This window comes from Hyla sarda, chromosome 4, assembly GCF_029499605.1.
Source record: "Hyla sarda isolate aHylSar1 chromosome 4, aHylSar1.hap1, whole genome shotgun sequence".
NCBI lineage: Eukaryota > Metazoa > Chordata > Amphibia > Anura > Hylidae > Hyla > Hyla sarda.
In genome coordinates, this window is record NC_079192.1 from 322,214,224 (window position 1) to 322,237,515 (window position 23,292).

General features: G+C 41.0%; 1 protein-coding gene across 1 annotated transcript in view; it reads right to left on the reverse strand.

Moving 5' to 3' along the window:
- The window catches only part of KIF3A (kinesin family member 3A), an 83,127-nt gene extending 60,632 nt beyond the window's left edge, over positions 1-22,495 (reverse strand). Inside the window, exons 1-6 of the mRNA XM_056574945.1 lie at positions 22,304-22,495; positions 21,017-21,290; positions 15,037-15,181; positions 9,062-9,146; positions 3,027-3,132; positions 1,619-1,758 (exon numbers count right to left, since the gene is read on the reverse strand). Of these exons, the coding sequence (XP_056430920.1) occupies positions 1,619-1,758; positions 3,027-3,132; positions 9,062-9,146; positions 15,037-15,181; positions 21,017-21,290; positions 22,304-22,309 (756 nt within the window). The 5' untranslated portion in view covers positions 22,310-22,495. The remainder of the gene's footprint in view (positions 1-1,618; positions 1,759-3,026; positions 3,133-9,061; positions 9,147-15,036; positions 15,182-21,016; positions 21,291-22,303) is intronic.
- Between the last annotated feature and the right edge of the window lie 797 nt (positions 22,496-23,292).

Sequence of the window (23,292 nt, forward strand, 5' to 3'; positions counted from 1 at the left end):
GAAGTAATTAACAAATCTGTTTAACTTTCCGGAGCCAGTTGATATATAAAAAAAAGTTTTTGCCTGGAATACCCCTTTAAACAAATGGTATCGGGACATCCCTAGTACTAAGTAATACCTTTCTAAACAAGCCACAGTCAAAAGTCAATTTCGCTATTATGTAAAAACCAATTATAACACTGCGTGTGCTAGGTGAACAATCCCTCGCAGGGAGTCATTCATCTGTCTACTGCTCAAGCCAACCGAGCGTATGCAGGAAATTGGCAGAGTGAACAATGACGTCACATACACATGGAGATGTCTATGAATAGACATTAGTAACAGCCTGGGCTGCCAGATGCTTCACCATACCGACACCGCCAAAATTATTGTTAGTGAGCAACATGCAGCATGCAGGGGTATAACTTCTTAACCCCAATACTAAAACAGACAATTTTGACAGGGACATGTTTAGAAAAGAATTACCTGGCTGTAAATGGCACCGATATTGATATACCTGGGCACATCATACTGCTGCATGTTACTAGGCGGTACAGCTGCGGCACACAAGTAAAGAGACACATGCTGTTTTCACAACGGGGCCAGTAACATGCAGCAGCAGCAGTTCATGCCTGCAGTGTCAACGACATACAGTAGTCCCTCATACAGTAGTCCCACAATATTAACTGGTTCCAGGACGACCATTGTATGTTGAACCCATCGTATGTTGAGACCATAATTCTATGGAAACCTGGGAATTGGTTCTGAAGCCCCAAAAGGTAGGAAAAAGTGAGGATTAAACAAAAAATAAGTAGATAACTACGGTAATATAGATAAAGCAATTCCTTACACATAAAAGTAAGAAAGATCTGCTGGGAGCTGTAATCACTGTCTATTTCAGTGATGCTGGGAGTTGTAGTTTTGCAACAGCTGGAGGCCCCCTCTTTGGAAAGCACTGGCGTATGTAGAGGACAGAAGCTTCTTCAGGGTCCTGTACAGAACACGCAATGTACTAAAAATAGTAAAATGGAGCCGCCCTCACCTGGTGTCCAAAGGAGCAGCTAATCCTGGCACAGGTAAAGAGTACAGAACATGTAATACCTCCCTGTACTGTAGGGGGCGCTACCAGACACCAGTGAGTGCATGCACTTCAGTAATACAGGGGTTTCACCAGTGAATGCCCATTCTGATTGGTCGGTTCTTCCAGCCATTGACACGTTTCGCAGATTCCATAGCATTGTATGTTGAGTCTGGTTTCAAGTTACAATCAAGTGACATCACCAGCCTCCACCTAGCATTGCCAGTCATCCGGCACAGATCGAAGTTCTCTCTGTGCCCCAAATGTCTGGGGTGCCGCAGCAGAGATAGCAGGAGTCCACAGCAGCAGGACCCCCACGATCAGTCATCTTATCCTCCATCCTTTGGATAGGGGATAAGATGTCTAGGGGCGGAGTACCCCTTTAAGAGCCCTAATATCTGACTCCCTAGTATTTTTTTGTTATGAATATTCTGGACCATCACTTCTAAATATACAGTTTTGTCATTATTAATACCAAACTATTCAACAGAATATTTTACTGCATTTAGTAACCTGAAAGATTAGCCAAATGTTACAAAAAAAGCAAAAAATGTATCTTACCGCCAGGTCTACAAGATGCAACTTCCCCATTCGCACATGGATATTGCCATCAGCCCCTTTCTCACTGCACTCTATAGTGATGGTGAATATGGCATGTGACCGGGAGCTGTGCTCATTCATGTTTGTGGCTCCAACTGAACCTGTGGAAAGAGAAGAACAATGACCCCTTACAACTCATTGTAGGAAAAATACATCAATTGCCTTCAATCTGTGGTCCACCTATTATTGGACCAATTTTAATCCTCATAACTCCTCAATTCTGTGTGGCCATAGAGTAAGGGTATGTTCACTTTGCCTAATTCCCGTGGAATTCCGTGAGCAGAATTAGGCTGGGTTCACACCACGTTTTGTTAAATACGGTTCCCGTATACGGCTAGGAGGAGGGAGGGCGGGGCTTAATTGCGGCGCCCGCACTCAGCCGTATTCGGGAACCGTATTTAATGTATGTCTATGAGCCGACCGGAGTGAATCGCAGCCTCCGGTCGGCTTCGTTTTCGGCCGTATGCGGTTTACCGACCGTAGGCAAAAACGTGGTCGTCCAGCCGTATACGGGATCCGTATTTAACAAAACGTGGTATGAACCCAGCCTTACATGCAGTGAACATTAACATCAGTGTGAATGGGTCTTCCGCGAGACCCGTTCACACAGAAATTTTTGCGGCGGACATTTCAGATGCTGAAATTGTTCAGTGCAAAGAAAGAACAGAGGTTTGCTATGGGGATTTGCTTCTACTCTGGACAGTTCCTGAGACAGACAGAGAAGTCAGCAGAGAGCACTGTGGTCAGACAGAAAAAAAAACAACTAAACTTCAGTAGGACTTCTGGTAGGATTAAGATTTTTTTTTTTATAGAAGTAATTCACAAATCTGTTTAACTTGCTGGAGCCAGTTGATATGGGGGGGGGGGGGGAAGTTTTTTCATGGAAAACCCCTTTAAATGGTCAGTATGTAAATGACGCAGTACCATTGCATAACAGAAAAGTTACACACCTTTCTTAAATGCATTGGCCCATATTTATCACAACTGGTGAATTTGAGCTGAGCTACACAGGAAAAATACATCTATACTTCATCTAGATCAATGTACATATAATTACAGCCCATAGAAACACCATATTCCATCTAACCACACATTTCTGGGTTGCAAAAGAATGTGTAAAATTGGAAGAACTTGCACCTATGATCATTTGTTATGTATTCAATAAAAGTGTAAAAGTGAAGAAGGTTTTTTTCAGAACAAAAAAAAAAAAAAAAAAACACACAACAGCCTGAGGCACAGAATGGTATATCATTGCTACAAAGCAATTTATCCTGTTCTCTTCTGCCAGCACAGTACTGAACGCAGGTAAACGGGAGGGAACCTATCCTGAAAACGGTTTTTAGGGTTAATATTTACAGGAATGACTTACGGTTTTTGTGTCCCAGAGTCATGATCCGATCCATATCATCAGCGTTGTTTACAACATACCCAGATAAGTCCTTGATGTAAACTCCAACATCTGGTCGCTCTTTAACCTAAGACAAAGTGGTTCTTATCAACAAGTTCCGTATATTTGGCTTGTCGTACTGCTATACTTGCATTAATGGATGGGTTAAACCTAGCCTAGTAATCTACTGTTCCATATTGAACAGTCTAGTCTTCTTAGACTATGCTGTATGTTCACATATGACACATAGGTCCCAAAAATCGTAAGAGATCTACGCTCAAAATTCAACAATTTAAATACCACGTAAAATAAGCGTATAGCGACCAAATTGTAGCAAAAAGTCAATTTTATTCAACGTATATGCTCAAAGATACAGACATTTAAAAGCACATTAAAAAAAGAAAAAAAACGGTAGCATAGTGCAGGAGGACCGACTAAGATGGAGGCTACACGCTTAAAAGATCTCAGCTGAGTAACAGATAGATAAAGGTCAGAGCATTTCACAGTGTTAGCATAACAAAACAATACACTATATAAATGGCATAAAGTGCAAAAGTGCACCGCAAGTATGAGGGTCACAATCCAAAAGGAAGGTAAAGTGCCATAGTACAAGAAATATAATACAAAAATACACTGAATCAGTTTAACGTAAGTTACCACAGTGGGACAAGGTGTGAGCGTGTGCCTCCACCACCCGATGTTTCGCTTTGGAGCTTCTTCCCGGGTGTCACACGTCGGGTACAAACACTACACTACACTACCACATAATAAACGGTAAAACAATACATATACACACACTTACACTGCCCCCCCCCCCCCCCACAAAAAAAAATGAAAATGTATTGTACGGCACTGTTTCCAAAACGAAGCCTCCAGCTGTTGCACAACAACTCCCAGCATTTCCGGACAGCCACTGACTGTCCAGGCATGCTGGGAGTTTAGCAGCAGCTGGAGGCACCCTGTTTGGGAATCACTGGCATAGAATACCCTTATGTCCACCCCTATGCAATCCCTAATTTAGTCTTCAAATGTGCATGGCGCTCTCTCATCGTATTTCAAGGAAATTGTTTAGGGCCACATATGGGGTATTTCCATACTCGGGAGAAATTGCACTACAAATTTTGGGGGGCTTTTTTTCTCCTTTTACCCCTTATGAAAAGGAAAAGTTGGGGTCTACACCAGCCTGTTAGTGTAACATTTTTTTTTTTTTTTTACACTAACATGCTGGTGTTGCCCCATACTTTTTATTTTCACAAGAGGTAAAAGGAAAAAAAAAAAAAAAAAAGACCCCCAAAATGTGTAACGCAATTTCTCCCGAGTACGGAAATACCCCATATGTGGGTGTAAAATGCTCTGCGGACGCACAACAAGGCTCAGGAGTGAGAGCGCACTATGTACATTTGAGGCCTAAATTGGCCATTTGCACAGGGGTGGCTGATTTTACAGCGGTTCTGACATAAACCCCAAAAAATAAATACCCACATGTGACCCCATTTTGTAAACTACATGCCTCATAGAACGTAACAAGGTGTATAGTGAGCCTTAACACCCCACAGGTTTTTAACGAATTTTCGTTAAAGTAAAAAATTTTTTTTTTCTAAAATGCTGGTGTTACCTTAAATTTTTTATTTTCACAAGGGAAAATAGGAAAAAAAAAGACCCCCAAAATTTGTAACCCCATTTCTTCTGAGTAAGAATATACCCCATATGTGGATATAAAATGCTCTGCGGGTGAACTACAATGCTCAGAAGAGAGGGAGCGCCATTGGGCATTTGACGATAAAATTTGTGCGGAATTGAAGGCCGCGTGTGTTTACATAGTGCCAGAACAATGGACCCCCCCCCACATGTGACCCCAGTTTGGAAACTACACCCCTCATGGAATGTAATAAGGAATGCAGTGAGCATTCACACCCCAGAGGTGTCTGACAGATTTTTGGAACAGTGGTCCATGAAAATAAAAAATTAGATTTTTAACACTGTTCCAAAGACCTGTCAAACGCAAGTGGGGTGTAAATGCTCACTGCACCCCTTATTTAATTCTATGAGGGGTGTAGTTTCCAAAATGGGGTTACACGTGGGGGGGGGTCCACTGGTCTGGCACAACGGGGGGCTTTGTAAACACACATGGCCCCCGACTTCTATTCCAACCAAATTCTCTCTCCAAAAGCTCAGAGGCGCTCTTCTGAGCATTTTATTGTGCGCCAGCAGTACACTTGACGTCCACACATGGGGTATTTCCATACTCAGAAGAAATGGGGTTACAATTTTGTGGGGCATTTTCCCCTATTACCCCTTGTAAAAATGTAAAATTTGGGGAAAAACCCGCATTTTTGTGAAAACTATTTTTTTCTTCATTTACACATGCGACTTTAACAAAAAAGTTGTCAACCACCTGTGGGGTGTTAAAGCTCACAGTACTCCTTGGTACGTTCCTTGAGGGGTGTAGTTTCCAAAATAGTATGCCATGTGGGGGTGTTTTGCTGTTCTGGCACCATAGGGCTTCCTAAATGTGACATGCCCCCAAAAAAACATCTCAGCAAAATTCCCTCTTCAAAATCCCACTGTCCCTCCTTCCCTTCTGAGCCCTCTAGTGCACCCACAGAGCACTTGACATCCACATATAAGCACTTCAAAACTGAACAGGTCCCTGAAAAATTCTGATTTTGAAAATTTTGTGAAAAATTGGAAAATTGCTGCTGAACTTTGACGCCCTTTGATGTCTTCCAAAAGTAAAAAAAATGTCAACTTTATGATCCTAACATAAAGTAAACATATTGTATATGTGAATCAATATATAATTTATTTGGAATATCCATTTTACTTATAAGCAGAGAGTTTCAAAGTAAAAAAAAAAATGCTAAATTTTCAAATTTTTTATCAAATTTTGGAATTTTTCACCAAGAAATGATGTATCAACAAAATTTTACCACTAACATAAAGTAGAATATGTCACGAAAAAACAATCTCGAAATCAGAATGAAAAAGTAAAAGCATCTAAGAGTTATTAATGCTTAAAGTGACAGTGGTCAGATGTGCAAAAAATATCCGGGTCCTACAGTGAAAATTGGCTGGGTCCCTGAGGGTTTAAGGGGTAAAGGACCAAGCCCATTTTGACCTTAAAGGGGTACTACGGTAGAAAAGTTTAGTTTTTTTTTTTGTTGTTTTTTTATCAACTGGTGCCAGAAAGTTATACAGATTTGCAAATTACTTCTATTAAAAAAATCTTAATCCTTCCAGTACTTATATACTACAGAGGAAAATCTTTTCTGTCATGACCACAGTGCTCTCTGCCATTTAGGGAACTGTCCAGAGCAGGAGAAAATCCCCATAGCAAACATATGCTGCTCTGGACAGTTCGTAAAATGGACAGTGTCAGCAGAGAGCACTGTGGTCATGACAGAAAAGAAATCCAAAAAGAAAATAATTTCCTCTGTAGTATACAGCCGCTAATAAGTACTGGAGGGATGAAGATTTTTTAATAGAAGTAATTTACAAATATCTGTTTAACTTTCTGGCACCAGTTGATTTATAGAAAAAAATAGTTTTCCACCGGAGTACCCCTTTAAGGACCAGACCAATTTTTTTTTTTTTGCGTTTTCGTTTTTTCCTTTTTTCTAAGAATCATAACTCTCTTATATTTCCATCCACAGAATAATATGAGGGCTTGTTTTTTGCGTAACCAATTGTATAAAGTGATACCCATGGCTACATGCTTTTCTATTTGTTCCACTTAAAAAAAAAAAAAAAAAAAAAGTGAGATTTGTTTTTAAGGAAAATTAGTATGTTTATAACTGCCCTTTTTTGACCACCTATAACTTTCTAATTTTTACGTATACAGGGCGGTATGAGCGCTCATTTTTTGAGCTCATTGTTCACATTATATTTTGATAGTTCGGACATTTACCCATGCGGTGATACCAAATAGTTGTTTGTTTTTTTTTTGTTTTTTTTTTATAAAATAGGAAAAAAGGGGCCATTTAAATTTTTATTGGGGGAGAGGCTTTATAACATTTTTATTTTTTTACACTTTTATAGTCCCCATAGGGGACTATTTATAGCAATCATTAGATTGCACATACTGAACAGTGCTATGCATAGGTATTATCGGTGATCTTCTGCTCTGGTCTGCTCGATCTCAGACCAGACCAGCTAAGAGGACCTCCGGCCGCCATGTTGGATGATCTGATCCTCGCGGCAGCGCCATGGGTGATCCTAACATCTCTTTAACCCCTTAAGGACTCAGCCCATTTTGGCCTTTAGGACTCAGACAATTAAATTTTTACGTTTTCATTTTTTCCTCCTCGCCTTCTAAAAATCATAACTCTTTTATATTTTCATCCACAGACTAGTATGAGGGCTTGTTTTTTGCGCGACCAGTTGTCCTTTGTAATGACATCACTCATTATATCATAAAATGTATGGCGCAACCAAAAAACACTATTTTTGTGGGGAAATTAAAACGAAAAACGCAATTTTGCTAATTTTGGAAGGTTTTGTTTTCACGCCGTACAATTTATGGTAAAAATGACGTGTGTTCTTTATTCTGAGGGTCAATACGATTAAAATGATACCCATTATTATATACTTTTATATTATTGTTGCGCTTAAAAAAAATCACAAACTTTTTAACCAAATTAGTACGTTTATAATCCCTTTATTTTGATGACCTCTAACTTTTATGTTTCCGTATAAGTGGCAGTATGGGGGCTCATTTTTTGCGCCATGATCTGTACTTTTTTTTGATACCACATTTGCATATAAAAAACTTTTAATACATTTTTTATAATTTTTTTTTAAATAAAATGTATTAAAAAAGTAGGAATTTTGGACTTTTTTTTATTTTTTTCCGTTCACGCCGTTCACCGTACGGGATCATTAATATTTTATTTTAATAGTTCGGACATTTACGCACGCGGCGATACCAAATATGTCTATAAAAAATGTTTTTTACGCTTTTTGGGGGTAAAATAGGAAAAAACGGACGTTTTACTTTTTTATTGGGGGAGGGGATTTTTCACTTTTACATTTTTTTTTTTTTACACTTGAATAGTCCCCATAGGGGACTATTCATAGCAATACCTTGATTGCTAATACTGATCTGTTCTATGTATAGGACATAGAACAGATCAGTATTATCGGTCATCTCCTGCTCTGGTCTACTCGATCACAGACCAGAGCAGGAGACGCCGGGAGCCGCACGGAGGAAGGAGAGGGGACCTCCGTGCGGCGTTATGAATGATCGGATCCCCGCAGCAGCGCTGCGGGCGATCCGATCGTTCATTTAAATGGCGAACTGCCGCAGATGCCGGGATCTGTATTGATCCCGGCACCTGAGGGGTTAATGGCGGACGCCCGCGAGATCGCGGGCGTCGGCCATTGCCGGCGGGTCCCTGGCTGCGATCAGCAGCCGGGATCAGCCGCGTATGACACGGGCATCGCTCCGATGCCCGCGGTTATGCTTAGGACGTAAATGTACGTCCTGGTGCGTTAAGTACCACCTCACCAGGACGTACATTTACGTCCTGCGTCCTTAAGGGGTTAAACTACCGCATTGCCGTATCTGTATTGATCACGGCATCTGAGGGGCTAATGGCAGACATCAGCATGATCGCTGATGTGCGCCATTACAGGTGTGTCCCTGGCTGCTGATTGCATCCGGGACCTGCCGTGCATGATGCGAGCACCCTTCCGGTGCTCTGGTCATGTACAGGACGTAAATGTACGTCCCGGTGTATTAAGTGCCAACGCATCAGGACGTACATTTACGTCCGTTGTCCTTAAGGTGCAGCATTTACACTGCGTTGGACTGTATTATCATGGACATTTGTGTGTCAGAACTTGAAAAAATAACTTGACAAAACTGCATTAAAAGAAAAGAAAAAACTTCTATGTAAGCAAAAAGAACTGTGCTGCCTATAACAAGCAATACTAATATGGCACATTTTTGATCAGAGGTCCAGCTATAAACAAAATTTGTAACCATAGTAACACGAATATTTGTACACTATCCTTACCTCAAGTCTTTGTGTCTGGTCTTTCCCCAGTAAATCCCGTACTTCTTCATTATAAATTTCCAAGTAAGAAACTCTTACTAGAAACCTAGAAAACAAGTAAATTCCCAGGTGAAGAAAAATGCAAAACATACAGTAAATATTAGAAATAAGGGGGGTTTCCAAGCATTTTACTCCGAGGGCCTATCTTCAGAAATTGTGTGTTAAACCACTTGTTGTATTATTATTGCTAAAAGGGGTACTCCAGTGGAAAACAAATGTTTTCAAATCAACTGGAGCAAGAAAGTTAAACAGATTTGTAAATTACTTCTATTTAAAAATCTTAATCCTTCCAGTACTTATTAGCAGCTGTATGCTTAAGAGGAAGTTGTGTAGTTCTTTCCAGTCTGACCACAGTGCGCTCTGCTGACACCTCTGTTAGTGTCAGAAACTGTCCAGAGCAGGAGAGGTTTGCTATGGGGATTTCCTTCTACTCTGGACAATTCCTGACACAGACCGAGGTGGCAGTAGAGAGCACTGTGGTCAGACTGGAAAGAACTACACAACTTCCTCTGGAGAATACAGCAGCTGATAAGTACTGGAAGGATTAAAATTTTTTAAATACAGGTCATTTACAGATCTGTATAACTTTCTAGCACCAGTTGATTAGAAAACATTTGCTTTCCACCGGAGTGCCCCCTTAAAGGAAATATGTCAGTATTATCACCTGCACTAAACCTGTCACACAGGCTTGTAGCGCGGGTGATGCTGATTAAAACGGTATTCACATTGTCCAGATTTGACCAGCCATTCCGCCACTTACTGTGTACTCCCGGAAGCGGCGTCCCCCCGGCTTCTTATTATCAAAGATGGCTCCGGCAGTGACGCCAAGGGGAACACCGCTTCCGAAAGTACACAGTAAGAGGCACATGCGCCGTACACTAACACTGGCGAAGGTGCAGGAAGGGGGGTTATGAATACTGATGAGCCGGGCGGAGCGGCCGCCCTGCAAAGATGATGTCAGCGTGCCCCGAGCTCGGATCGGAGCTCTGCCAATGCCCCAAGGCCCTCATTAGCATAAATAGAAAAACGCGATTTGCGGTGGAACTGCTGGGCAAATCTGGACAATGTGAGAACCGTTTTTAATCAGCATTACCCGCACTACAAGCCTGTTTGACAGGTTTAGTGCGGGTGATACTACTGACAGATTTCCTTTACAGTCATGGGCGTAAATGTTGGCACCCCTGAAATCTTTCAAGTATATGAAGTATTTCCCACAGAAAAGGATTGCAGTAACACATTGCTATACACATGTTCATTCCCTTTGTGTGTGTATTGTAAATAAACCAAAAAAAAAAAAAAAGGAGGAAAAAAAAGCAAATTGGACATAATATCACATCAAACTCCGAAAATGGTCTGGACAAAATTATTGGCACCCTTAAACTTAATATTTGGTTGCACACCCTTTGGAAAAAATTACTGAAAATCACTTGCTTCCTATAACCATCAATAAGCTTCTTACACCTCTCGGAATATTGGACCACTCCTCCTTTGCAAACTTCTCCAGGTCTCTTATTGGAAGGGCGCCTTTTCCCAACAGCAATTTTAAGATCTCTCAACAGGTGTTCAATGGGATTTAGATCTGGACTCTTCAGAACTCTCCAGCGCTTTGTTGCCATCCATTTTTGGGTGCTTTTTGACGTATGTTTGGGGTCATTGTCCTGCTGGAAGATCCAAGATCTCAGGCACAAACCCAGCTTTCTGACACTGGGCTGTACAGTGCGACCCAAAATGCGTTGGTAATCCTCAGATTTCATGATGCCTTGCACACATTCAAGGCACCCAGTACCCGAGGCAGAAAAACAACCCCAAAACATCATTGAACTTCCACCATATTTCACTCTAGGTAGTGTTCTTTTCTTTGTAGGCCTCATTCGGTTTTCGGTAAACCGTAGAGTGATGTGCTTTACCAAAAGCACATTTTCCCAGATGTATTTTGGCTTACTCAAGTTCATTTTGGCAAAATGTAGTCTGACGGATAGTTGACACTGACACTGATGCTCCGTGAGCCTGCAGGACAGCTTGAATATCTTTGAAACTTGTTTGGGGCTGCTTATCTACCATCCAGACTATCCTGCGTTGACACCTTTCATAAATTTTTCTCTACCATCCATGCCGAGGAAGATTAGCTACAGTGCCATGGGCTGCAAACTTCTTGATAATGTTGCGCACTGTGGACCAAGGCAAATCTAGATCTCTGAAGATGGACTTGTAACCTTGAGATTGTTGATATTTTTCCACAATTTTGGTTCTCAAGTCCTCAAACAGTTCTGTTCTCTTTCTGTTGTCCATGCTTAGTGTGGCACACACAGACACACAATGCAAAGACTAAGTAAACTTCTCTCCTTTTTATCTGCTTTCAGGTGTGATTTTTATATTGCCCACACATGTTACTTGCTCCAGGTGAGTTTAAATCACATGCTTGAAACAATCTTATTTTTCCACAATTTTGAAAGGGTGCCAATAATTTTGTCCAGACCATTTTTGGAGTTTGGTGTGACATTATGTCCAATTTTCTTTTTTTCCTCCCTTTTTTGGTTTAGTTCCAACACACACAAAGGGAATAAACATGTGTATAGCAAAACATGTTACTGCAATCCTTTTCTGTGAGAAATACTTCATTTTCTAGAAAAATTTCAGGGGTGCCAAAATTTACGGCCATGACAAAGTTATTCACATTGCTCTGAAGGATTGTAAACTTTACAAATAAAACTGAATTGTAATAGGGGGGGGGGGTTGATTCCTGTAGCTGGGGGCCGCCGTTAAATGCCGACATGCAGCGATCGCCGCAGTCGACTATTAACCCTTTAGATCACTGCTGTCAACGTTGACAGCGGTGTCTAAAGGGACATTTAGACCATCACTGGTGGTCACAGATCAATGTGGTTCTATGAAATCACATTGATCTGTATGAGAAATCTAATGATTCCTCCTAAAAGTCCCCTAAGGGGACTAAAAGTGTAAAAAAAAAAGTTAAATAAGTTTAAAAAACACCCATTAACCTCTTCCATATTAAAAGTTTGAATCACCCCCCTTTTCCCAAATTCCATATAAAAACTATGTAAACCTAATAAAAATAAACATATGTGGTATCACCCCGTGCGAAAATGTTCGAACTATAAAAATATAATGTAAATTAACACGCACAGTCAATGGCATACACTTAAAAAACATTCCAAAAGTCCAAAATTGCGTATTTTTGCTCCCTTTGTATATCCTAAAAATGTATAACAAGCAATCAAAAAGTCCCATCAAAACAAAAATGGTATCGATAAAAACTCGGATCACGGCGCAAAAAATGAGCCCTCATATATGGAACAATAAAAAAGTTATAGGGGTCAGAAGATGACAATTTTACACATACTAATTTTGGTGCATGTAGTTATAATTTTTTAAAAGTAGTAAAATAAAATAAAACCTATATAAATTAGGCATCATTGTAACCATATGGACCTACAGAATAAAGATATGGTGTCACTTTTACCGAAAAGTGCACTGCGTAGAATCGGAAGCCCCCAAAATTTACAAAATGGTGTCTCTTTTTTCCAATTTTGTGGGGCATTTTTTCTGGTTTTGACGTAAAAAAAAATAAATAAATAAATAAATAAAAAAAAAGCCCTGATATGGGTCTGTATGTGCAAAATTGAAAACATTATGATTTTTAGAAGGTGATGAGGAAAAAACGAAAGTGCAAAAACGGAAAAACCCTGACACATACATGTCAAAAGATAAGATTACTCAGTGCACATACCTCCTCTGATCATCGAACCGGGGAGTAAAACTGACTAATGACCGATCTTAACCTTTGACATGTCTGTTCGACATGTCAAAAGTTTATTTTAACCTTATTACTGTAAGGCTATCTTCACACCACATTCATTGTATGTACTAGGAAAGTTCCCACAGTATGCACAAATCTTAGCTATAGGCCCTCCATTCCCCCAACTTTTATTTTTATTTTTTATTTTTTTTTACGTGCATCAGGAATTACATACACATGAAAAATAATTTTGCACCATGGATTGAACATAAAGCATAGCTGTGATAGTACACAAAATATAGATAAAAGGATATCCTAGCTGTTATGAAGACAACACAGAGCTATCATACCCCTACCTATTATCTAATATTTGTAAACAAAATAAACCACCAAATGGGTTTAAAAATACAGGAAGTGGACAGGACAAGCAGGGCTCTGTGCCCTAGGTTCTGTGACATGCCCCGGCTCACATAGCAGGCTGATTGATAAGCCAGGAGTCTGCACAGTGCACTGCTTGTCCTGTCTCACTTCCTGTATTTTGACTCTGTACAGAGACACACAGGCAATAGCTGTAGGGACAAGACAACATTTAAATTTTTTTTGTTTACACTAAAATATACACATTTTTTTAACCAATGTATATTAGAAATATACATATAGGCCCTTATTTACAAAGAGTGTTGTGTAGGTTTCTTTGTGGGTTTTAATATCCTACAATTTATTTTCCACAATATTTACTAAGGTTTCCCCACATTTTCCACTTTCCCTACACTTTGCTTTTTTCTTTTACACATGCTCTGATCTGTCGGGTTTTCCTCAGCTGAAATCCACCACATTTTATGTGGAAACCTTAGTAAATATGTTTTTTTGTGAAAAAAGTCAGGAACATGCCCCTTTTTGGAGACCACACCCTCTTTTCCCAGCAGCAACGCCTCTTTTTCGGGTTTTCTTAACAAAATGGAGAGTTAGTCGGGGTTTTTTCAATTCTAGCGCAAATTCTGACGCAGACAGAATCTGGCGCACTACCCGACAAAACGTGTTGAGTTTGCAATAGTAAATGAGGGCCATAATGTTATTATCTACATTAAATAAAATATTTTAATATGACAGTGTCCCTTTAAATCTGTTGGACAAGTGTCACAATAGCTACTACTGATAAAACATGTCAGAAATGATATTGTTTATCTAGTAAAGAACATATGAACATTGTATTATGAGGCATACACAGAATATAGGAGAAAAGATTGATTCTTCTGCATTTGTGACATTTTAAGAGCTGCCACCCACACTGCAAAAAAGTTTCAGTATTGCAGCAACGTTCCCATCCCGACTTGTGTTTAGAATGTGCAGTTTAAAGGGGTAGTCCAGTGGTGAAAAACTTATCCCCTATCATAAGGATAGGGGATAAGTTTGAGATCGCGGGGGGTCCGACCACTGGGGCCCCCTGCGATCTCTCTGTACGGGGGCCAGGCTCTCCGGTCAGATAGCGGGTGTCGACCACCACACGAAGCGGCGGCCAACACGCCCCTTCAATACATCGCTATGGCAGAGCCGGAGATTGCCGAAGGCAGCGCTACGGCTCTGCCATAGAGTTGTATTGAGGGGGCGTCTGGGCTGCTGCTTCGTGCGGTGGTCGACACCCGCTATCTGACCGGAGAGCCTGGCCCCCTTCCCGCGGGCTGTCGGGGCCCCGTACAGGAGTTTGCGGGGGGCCCCAGCGGTCGGACCCCCCGCGATCTGCAACTTATCCCCTATCCTTAGGATAGGGGATAAGTTGTTCACCACTGGACTACCCCTTTAATGTGTCTCATTTTCAGCCACAGCCTCCATCAGCCATCTTGGCAGTGACCCAAATATGGATACTGGCATCTTATTTACACTGTTCCTGATGCTCGAGGTTGTGTGAGCAATAAAGTAACAAGAGACCCAACTTACAAAAGACCCATGCTGTATCATTTAGATACTGCTATGAATAAAGAGTACACATTGGAGAGGCACAGTTGCCCAGTTGCCCATAGCAACCAATCAGCTCGCTTCTTTCATTTTTCACAGGCCTTGTTAAGAATGAAAGAAGCGATCTAATTGGTTGCTAGGGGCAACTGGTCAACTTTGCCTGTCCACAGGTTTAGATAAATCTCCCCCATTATGTATAAACAAGAATATTTACAGCAAACCTTACCGTGTATCTCCTTCTGCTTTTGCAATATGTCCAAATACGTGAGCAAATGAATTTGGAATAATTCCTCTGAGCTCCGGGACAGCTCGCACCCCTTCCATTGTAAAAGTTTTGCCTGTTCCAGTCTGCCCATAGGCAAATATAGTACCTAGAAATGAAATAAAGAAGAGTCATCATGCACCAAGGAAGATGGTCGCATACACTGAATATCAGCCTTCAAAGTATTAAAGGGGTACTCCGCTGCTCAGGGTTTGGAACAAAATGTTCCAAATGCTTAGAGCCGGGAGCTTGTGACGTCATAGCCTCGCCCCTCATAACGTCACACCCCGCCCCCTCAATACAAGTCTATGGGAGGGGGCGTGACAGCCATCACGCCCCCTCCCATAGACTTGCATTGAGGGGGCGTGACTTCATGAGGGGCAGGGCTATGACGTCACAAGCTGCCGTCTCTAAGCATTCGGAACATTTTGTTCCAAACGCTGAGCAGAGGAGTACCCCTTTAAAGAGGTACTCCAGAAAAACATTTTTCAACTGGTGACGGGAAGTTATACAAATTTGTACTTTACTTTTATTTAAAAATCTCAAGCCTTCCAGTACTTATCAGCTGCTTTATACCCTGGAGGAAGTCATGTAGTCTTTCCAGTGAAACACAGTGCTTCCTGCTGCCACCTAAGGCAATAGGAAATCCCCATAGCAAACCTCTTCTGCTCTCGACAGTTCCTGAAATGGACAGAGGTGGCAGTAGAGAACACACTGATTGACTGGAAAGACTACAAGACCTCCTGAAGGCATCCATCAGCTGATAAGCACCTGATAAGTACTGATAAGGCCTGAGAATTTTAAATAGAATATAAAATCATTTACAAAGTAACTTTCTTCCTCCAGCTGTGGATTATTCCTTTAACAAAGGACTTTATGATGAATCTATGAGAATATAGAATATAACCGGTGTATAGTCCTGCTTACAAACTATGGGCTACTACAAGAAAGCAATCTGACGACTACTGGAGGAGGAGTACAGCAAAATCTGAACATTGCAATAAAATAAAGTGATAGTGTTCAAACTGGGGTAAATAAATATTTTTATCAGTACAATGTGTCATCCAAGATCACAGATACAAAGGGAATTATTGTGCTAACAGTCTTGTCCAGGCACAGCAATGTGAGCAGACTTATAATGGAGTAAACATCACACAGGCGGCTACAATGGCCACATTGATTTCCAGGCACTAACCTAGGGGAGATGGATGAGATGAAAATGAATCGTAGCCATGGTCTTATCTCATTAACATAGCATCACAACATTCCCTGACAAAGCAGTCTTTGAGAAACATGTCGGAGCTTGCGAGTTATTGTGGTGCTATATATTTTTGTATGTCTCCATGTTATACCTGCAATGTTTTGGCCCTATATTGCTGTATGCAGGTTTCTTTTACTGACTTTCATGTATGAATCCTTCCCTTTTGTACTTCTGTGATCTTATTCTGTGCGGTTCCCTAAACCAACTTTTAGATGTATACATTTTGTTGTACTTAAACTTTTTTTTATCTGATACCTTGTGTCCTGTTTATATGGTTTGCTTTGGGAATTGCTATCTATTAGGCATAAAGGACTTTCACATCTGTGGGATTATATAGTTGATGCCAAAGAGACAGGTCAAAAAGATGCCCAGACCCCCATCGATCGATACAAAAATATTAGAAGTGCTTCTCTCCCAGTCTATCTTTTCATCACAGGAGAAGGGCTCCCTAGACACTCTACAAAATCCATCTCTTAGGTCCCATTCACACTACTGGTGTCATCCTTCTTTTTTATGTTGTTCATCCGTTATCATTCATTATTACCAGTTACATCAGGGTTTTTTTTTTTTATATCAGGTTTTTAACCCTTTTTTTTTGTAAAGCTGTATTGAGCATGCTCAGTACAAAAATGGATGTTAACCCCTTAAGGACCAGGGGTTTTTCTGTTTTTGCACTTTCGTTTTTTCCTCCTCACCTTTAAAAAAATCATAACTCTTTAAATTTTGCACCTAAAAATCCATATGATGGCTTATTTTTTGCGCCACCAATTCTAATTCTACTTTGTAATGACATCAGTCATTTTACCCAAAAATCTACAACGAAACGGGGAAAAAAAATCATTGTGTGACAAAATTGAAGAAAAAACACAATTTTGTAACTTTTGGGGGCTTCCGTTTCTACACAGTACATTTTTCAGTAAAAATGACACCTTATCTTTATTCTGTAGGTCCATATGATTAAAATGATACCCTACTTATATAGGTTTGATTTTGTCGTACTTCTGGAAAAAATCCTAACTGTATGCAAGAAAATGTATATGTTTAAAATTATCATCTTCTGACCCCTATAACTTTTTTCGCGTACAGGGCGGTATGAGGGCTCATTTTTTGAGTCGTGATCTGAAGTTTTTAGCGGTACCATTTTTGCATTGATAGGACTTATTGATCGCTTTTTATTCATTTTTTCATGATATAAAAAGTGACCAAAAATACCACTATTTTGGACTTAGTAAATTTTTTTGCGGGTACGCCATTGACAGTGCGGTTTAATTAACAATATATTTTTATAATCCAGATATTTCAACCTGCGGCAATACCACATGTTTATTTTTATTTACAGTTTTTTATTTTTCATTTTTTTTATGGGAAAAGGGGGGTGATTCAAACTTTTATTAGGGAAGGGGTTAAATGATCTTTATTCACTTTTTTTTCACTTTTTTTTCGCAATGTTATAGCTCACATAGGGGGCTATAACACTGCACACACTGATCTTTTTCATTGATCAATGGCTTCTCATAGGAAACCATTGCTCAATGATTCTGCCGCTTGACTGCTCATGCCTGGATCTCAGGCACGGAGCAGTCATTCGGCGATCGGACACCAGGAGGCGGGTAAGTGGACCCTCCTGCTGTCCTACAGCTGTTCGGGATGCCGCGATTTCACCGCGGCGATCCCGAACAGCTCCCTGAGCTAACCGGCATTGGTTTACTTTCACTTTTGACATGGCGTTAAACTTTGAACGCCGGGTCTAAAGGGTTAGAGGCCAAGCCCGACCCATTATTATAGTAAGGGAAAGGACTCATGACGTACCTGTACGTACCTGTAAGGGGTTAAAAAAAACTGACAATAACTGATGATAACTGATGTTTTTTTTGAACATCCGCTTCTCATAGACTTCAATGTTATATTTTAACGTCCGGTTTTTCACCATTTTTTTTTGCTGGACCAAAAATTTGAGCGTGCACCGTCTTTTGTGCCGGCAAAAATAACTGACATTAGTAAAAACGGACATGCCTGAAGCAAAAGGATGTTCAAAAAATCCCATTGACATTAATGGGTTTTTTCTTGACGGACGTTTTCAGGACTTTTTGCCGGGAGTAATAACGGAGGTTTTTTACAGGATGATACCTGTAGTGTGAAAGGGGCCTTTCAGGAAGGAAATAGATGAGGAGTGGAGCACTCAGTAGAGCACTTCTCTCTGCACATTCTATTGATCCGTGGGGGTCTCAGCATCTAGGCCCCAAGCAATCAAAACTTTTGACATGTCTCTATGACACAGTTGATAGAGATAAATCCATCCTCCTATTCAGTGCATCTTAAGGTTTACTCAAAGAAATAGCATGTACATGAAAACAGAAGCAACATTTCAACCCACATACAAAGTATGGATCTTTATGGAGCACGTATCCACTTCTCAACATAATCAGACCACAGGTGTGCACGTAATGGGTGGCTTCCCTATGTCTATCTCAGGGCTCCGTCTCCTGAGTGTAGTAAACCATATATATAGAAATAGACATAGACTGGGAATTGCACTTAAAAAGTTCTTTATCTCCAAATTTATCCATGTACAAAACAGTAGAGAGATATACAGAACATAATCACCCGGTGCTCAATAGACTGCTCAGAGGTTATTCCACTCGGTGTCTTCAGAACCTTCCATCCCAGACTTGCTGGACGGTGTGTTCCTGGCCATGTGGACGCTAATTCTGAGGGGGGTGAAAAGCTCGCTGGCATGCGAGCTGCTGGACGTTTCAGTGCAATTCCCAGTCTATGTCTATTTCTATATATGTGATCTTTATGGAGCTTCTTAAAATCCTATATTTTGTATATGGGTCGAAATGTTGCTGCTTTTTGTATGTACATGCTATTGAATAAAAGTCAGATCCCCCCCCCCCCCCCAAAAAAAAAAAATATATATTATATATTACTAATAGAGATGAGCGAACTTACAGTAATTTCGATTCATCACGAACTTCTCGGCTCGGTAGTGGATGACTTTTCCTGCATAAATTAGTTCAGCTTTTCGGTGCTCCAGTGGTCTGGAAAAGGTGGATACAGTCCTAGGAGACTCTTTCCTAGGACTGTATCCACCTTTTCCAGCCCACCGGAGCACCTGAAGGCTGAACTAATTTACGCAGGAAAAGTCATCAACTGCCGAGCCGAGAAGTTCGTGATGAATCGAATTTACTGTAAGTTCGCTCATCTCTAATTACTAATAATAATTATAATAATAATGTTACTCAGTACCTAATCCTGACCATGTACATCTAATTTTTATGCATCTATCACCTATATTCATAATAAAAATCCCACTTTTCATTAGCTCACAGTATTAGAAAGCCTCTCAGGGGTGATTCGTATGTCTGCTCACGCAGCTTTGTCCATAAGTCATCTCTTGTCCATGAGTCATGGACAAGCCTGGTGCTGCTGCAGGACTGGTTAGTGTCCAAGTAGGTATAGGGACCCCTAGTGGTGGGATATTCAGGAGCCGTTTTCTTTATTAAATATAAAAAAAATTATAAACCACCATATTAAAAAAGGTCTTTAATTTTCATCAGTAACAACAAATAAAAAGTTTTAAAACACATAAAAAACAGGAGGCAACCAGGGTGCCTCCAGCTGTTGCAAAACTACAACCCCCAGCAGCCTTCGGCTGTCCGGACATGCTGGGAGTTGTAGTTTTGCAACAGCTGGAGGCACCCTGGTTGGGAAGCACAAGGTATGAGAAATCTCACTCATGGAGCAGGGTTTCCCCAACCAGTCTGCCTCCAGTTTTTTCAAAAACTACAACTACTGTGACTTGCAGTTTTGCAACAGATGGAGGCACACTATGAGAAACAATGCCACAGAGTCTTAAAAGGGGTACCCCAGTGGAAAACAATTTGTTTTAAATCAACTGTTGACAGAAAGTTCAACAGATTTGTAAATGACTTCTATTAAAAAATCTTAATCCTTTCAGTACTTATTAGCTTCTGAAGTTAAGGTTGTTCTTTTCTGTCTAAGTGCTCTCTGATGACACGTGTCTTGGGAACCGCCCAGTTTAGAAGCAAATCCCCATAGCAAACCTCTTCTAAACTGGGCGTTTCCCGAGACACGTGTCATCAGAGAGCATTTAGGCAGAAAAGAACAACCTTAACTTCAGAAGCTCATAAGTACTGAAAGGATTAAGATTTTTTAATAGAAGTAATTTACAAATCTGTTTAACTTTCTGAAGCCTGTTGATATATAAAAAAAAGTTTTTTCCTGGAATACCCCTTTAATCTTTCCAGTACTCATAAGCTGCTGTATACTACAGAGAAAGTTCTTTTCTTTTTGAATTTCTTTTCCGTCTGACCACAGTGCTCTCTGCTGACACCTGTCTGTATCAGGAACTCTCCAGAGTAGGAGCCAATCCCCATAGCAAACCTTTCCTCCTCTGGACAGTTCCTGACATGGACAGAGGTGTCAGCAGAGAGCACTGTGGTCAGACAGAAAAGAAATTCAAAAAGAAAAGAACTTTCTCTGCAGTATACAGCAGCTGATAAGTACTGGAAGGATTAATATTTTTAAATAGAAGTCATTTACACATCTGTTTAACTTTCTGGCGACAGTTGATTTAAAAAAAAAAATTTCCACCCGAGTACTCTAGTCTAAGCATAATTAGGATAAGATCCCAGGCGGTGCCTTGTAGTGGATACGTACCATTGTAGCCCTCCAGCACAGAATCTATAATAGGCCGAGCTGTTAAATTATAGACATCCAACTGTTTACTGTCCGGCCCAAAAACAGTGTCAAAGGTAAACGTCTTTGGGGGCTCATTCATGGAGTCCACCTTGTGGACAGCAATCGTCCCCCGGATTTCATCCACGTTGACGGCCATCCTGCTACCCATGGCCTTTTCTCGTTCGTTTAGAGGGCGACATCGCACCACAACCTTCACGTTGTCACAAGACTCTGGCTTCTCTGCTTTGTTGATCTGTGGAGGAAATAGAAAGAGATATATTAGCCTGAGCTCAGGGACAGGACCATCCTAATATTATTTATAAGGGTGGGATCAGACCACGATTTTGCTATACGGTTTCGGCATACGGTTTCATTAAAGAAAACGTATGCAACCGTACAAAAAAACGTGCCCATAGACTTCCCATTCAAAACCGTATGCACCATAATGTATACATTGTCTTCGTTTTTCAAACCATACGGTTTGTTACTTTTTATTTTCCAAACAGAAAACCGTAGCCTACCACGATTTTTGGTTCGGGTGAAAAACCATATTAAACCGTATACTTTTTTTTTTTTTTTTATAACACGGGAGTCAATGGGAACGGTACAGAACCGTATGTGTGTATGGTTCCATACGGTTTTTGACTTTGCAGAGATTTTTTTCTTTGAATTTCAATCAAACAAGTGAAACTTTATTCATAATGGAGTGAAAAGTGAAAAACGTATACAGTTTAGTATTTTGATACAGTTTAGTCAGGTTTTGAGGAATCAGTTTTTTTATTTTTAATCAAAAACCTGATACGGGAACTGTATTGAAAAAAACGTAGTGTGAACCCCGCCTAATATACATCTATAGATACAGTGCAGCAAGACACAATACCCAGTTACATGAGGGAATGGAATTGTCAAAGTTCCAGCAAGGTGCACAATACTGTCACTTTCTAACTGTATACCAGTGTTTCCCAGGCAGTGTGCCTCCAGCTGTTGCAAATGTACAACTCCAAGCATGCTGGGTGTTGTAAATTTGCAACAGCTGGAGGCACACTGCTGTATAGGAGTCTCCATGCTGACAAAGCCTGCCATACCCCATAGGAGCCATGTCAGTCCTATGCTATGGACAGCACGTCCTCCGATGTGTCATTCTCACTTCCAGCTGCACACAGGGATGCACAGAGAGGGGGAGGCCTTGCATTTGAATGGACGATTTGTCTCTATTTGGTACACAAAGCTGGATGGACCATTCACATCCCCGATCCCCTTTATTACCGGCATCTTTGCGATGATCCCGGGAAAATCACCGAGCAGCAGAGACGTAACACCGGCTCCCACTGACACCTCGGCTGGGGCAGCCGATTCCTTGGACCAGCACTTTAGTCATTCACTACGCGCATGCGCCAAGCTCTTGGATCCTATTTTGAGTGACAGGTATCTTAACCAATGCCTGAGAAGGATGATTATCGGCTGCGGATTCGAGCGTCCAATCACTGAGCTGCAATCGAGTATGTGATTGACGGAAGAAATTCAACCAATAGTGATACGGCTCGGACCGCTTGTTCCCACGATAGCCGTGTTGTGGTGCTTGTAGCTGCTGGGTGTAGCAGTTGTCTTGGCAACGGTTGTGAAGGCCAGAACTTTGCGGTTATGAGGGCCGTGAGGTGACGGTTGAGACAATATGGCGGTTCTTCCTGTGGAGTCTGTATTCTGGGCTGGTTATTGTAGAGCTGAATAGGAGCATGCAGTAAACTAGGCTGGTCTGTATAGTGCAGGCTAGAATGGAGGGCTATATGAGGGGGTCCCCTGAAGGAATGGAGGTGGTCAAGCATGTGTGCAGCACTCCATTCACTTTCCATTGGGGGAACCTATACAGGACGTATATAACGGGACAATACTTTGGCCATGTTCACACCACGGAATTTACAAGTGGAATCTGGTGGAATAATCACATTCGGGAATTCTGTTGTTTTCAATGTGATTATGCTGGACCGTGCACATGGGGGAATTTCCGCAGTGGAAATATCTGCTGTGGAAATTCGATTTCGGCCTCCACAGAAAAAATTGATCTGTCAATTTGTTTTGAGGAAGCCGCTCGGAAATGAATTCTGTCTATGGAGACGATTTCTGAGCGCTCCTAGCTGTCTGTGGAATATGGTTACCTAATTCTTAACCTGTTGGGGATGAAGGGCGTACAGGTACACCACTGGGTGGTGATCAGAACGGGATGCCTGCTGAAATCATTCAGCATGCATCCCGTGACA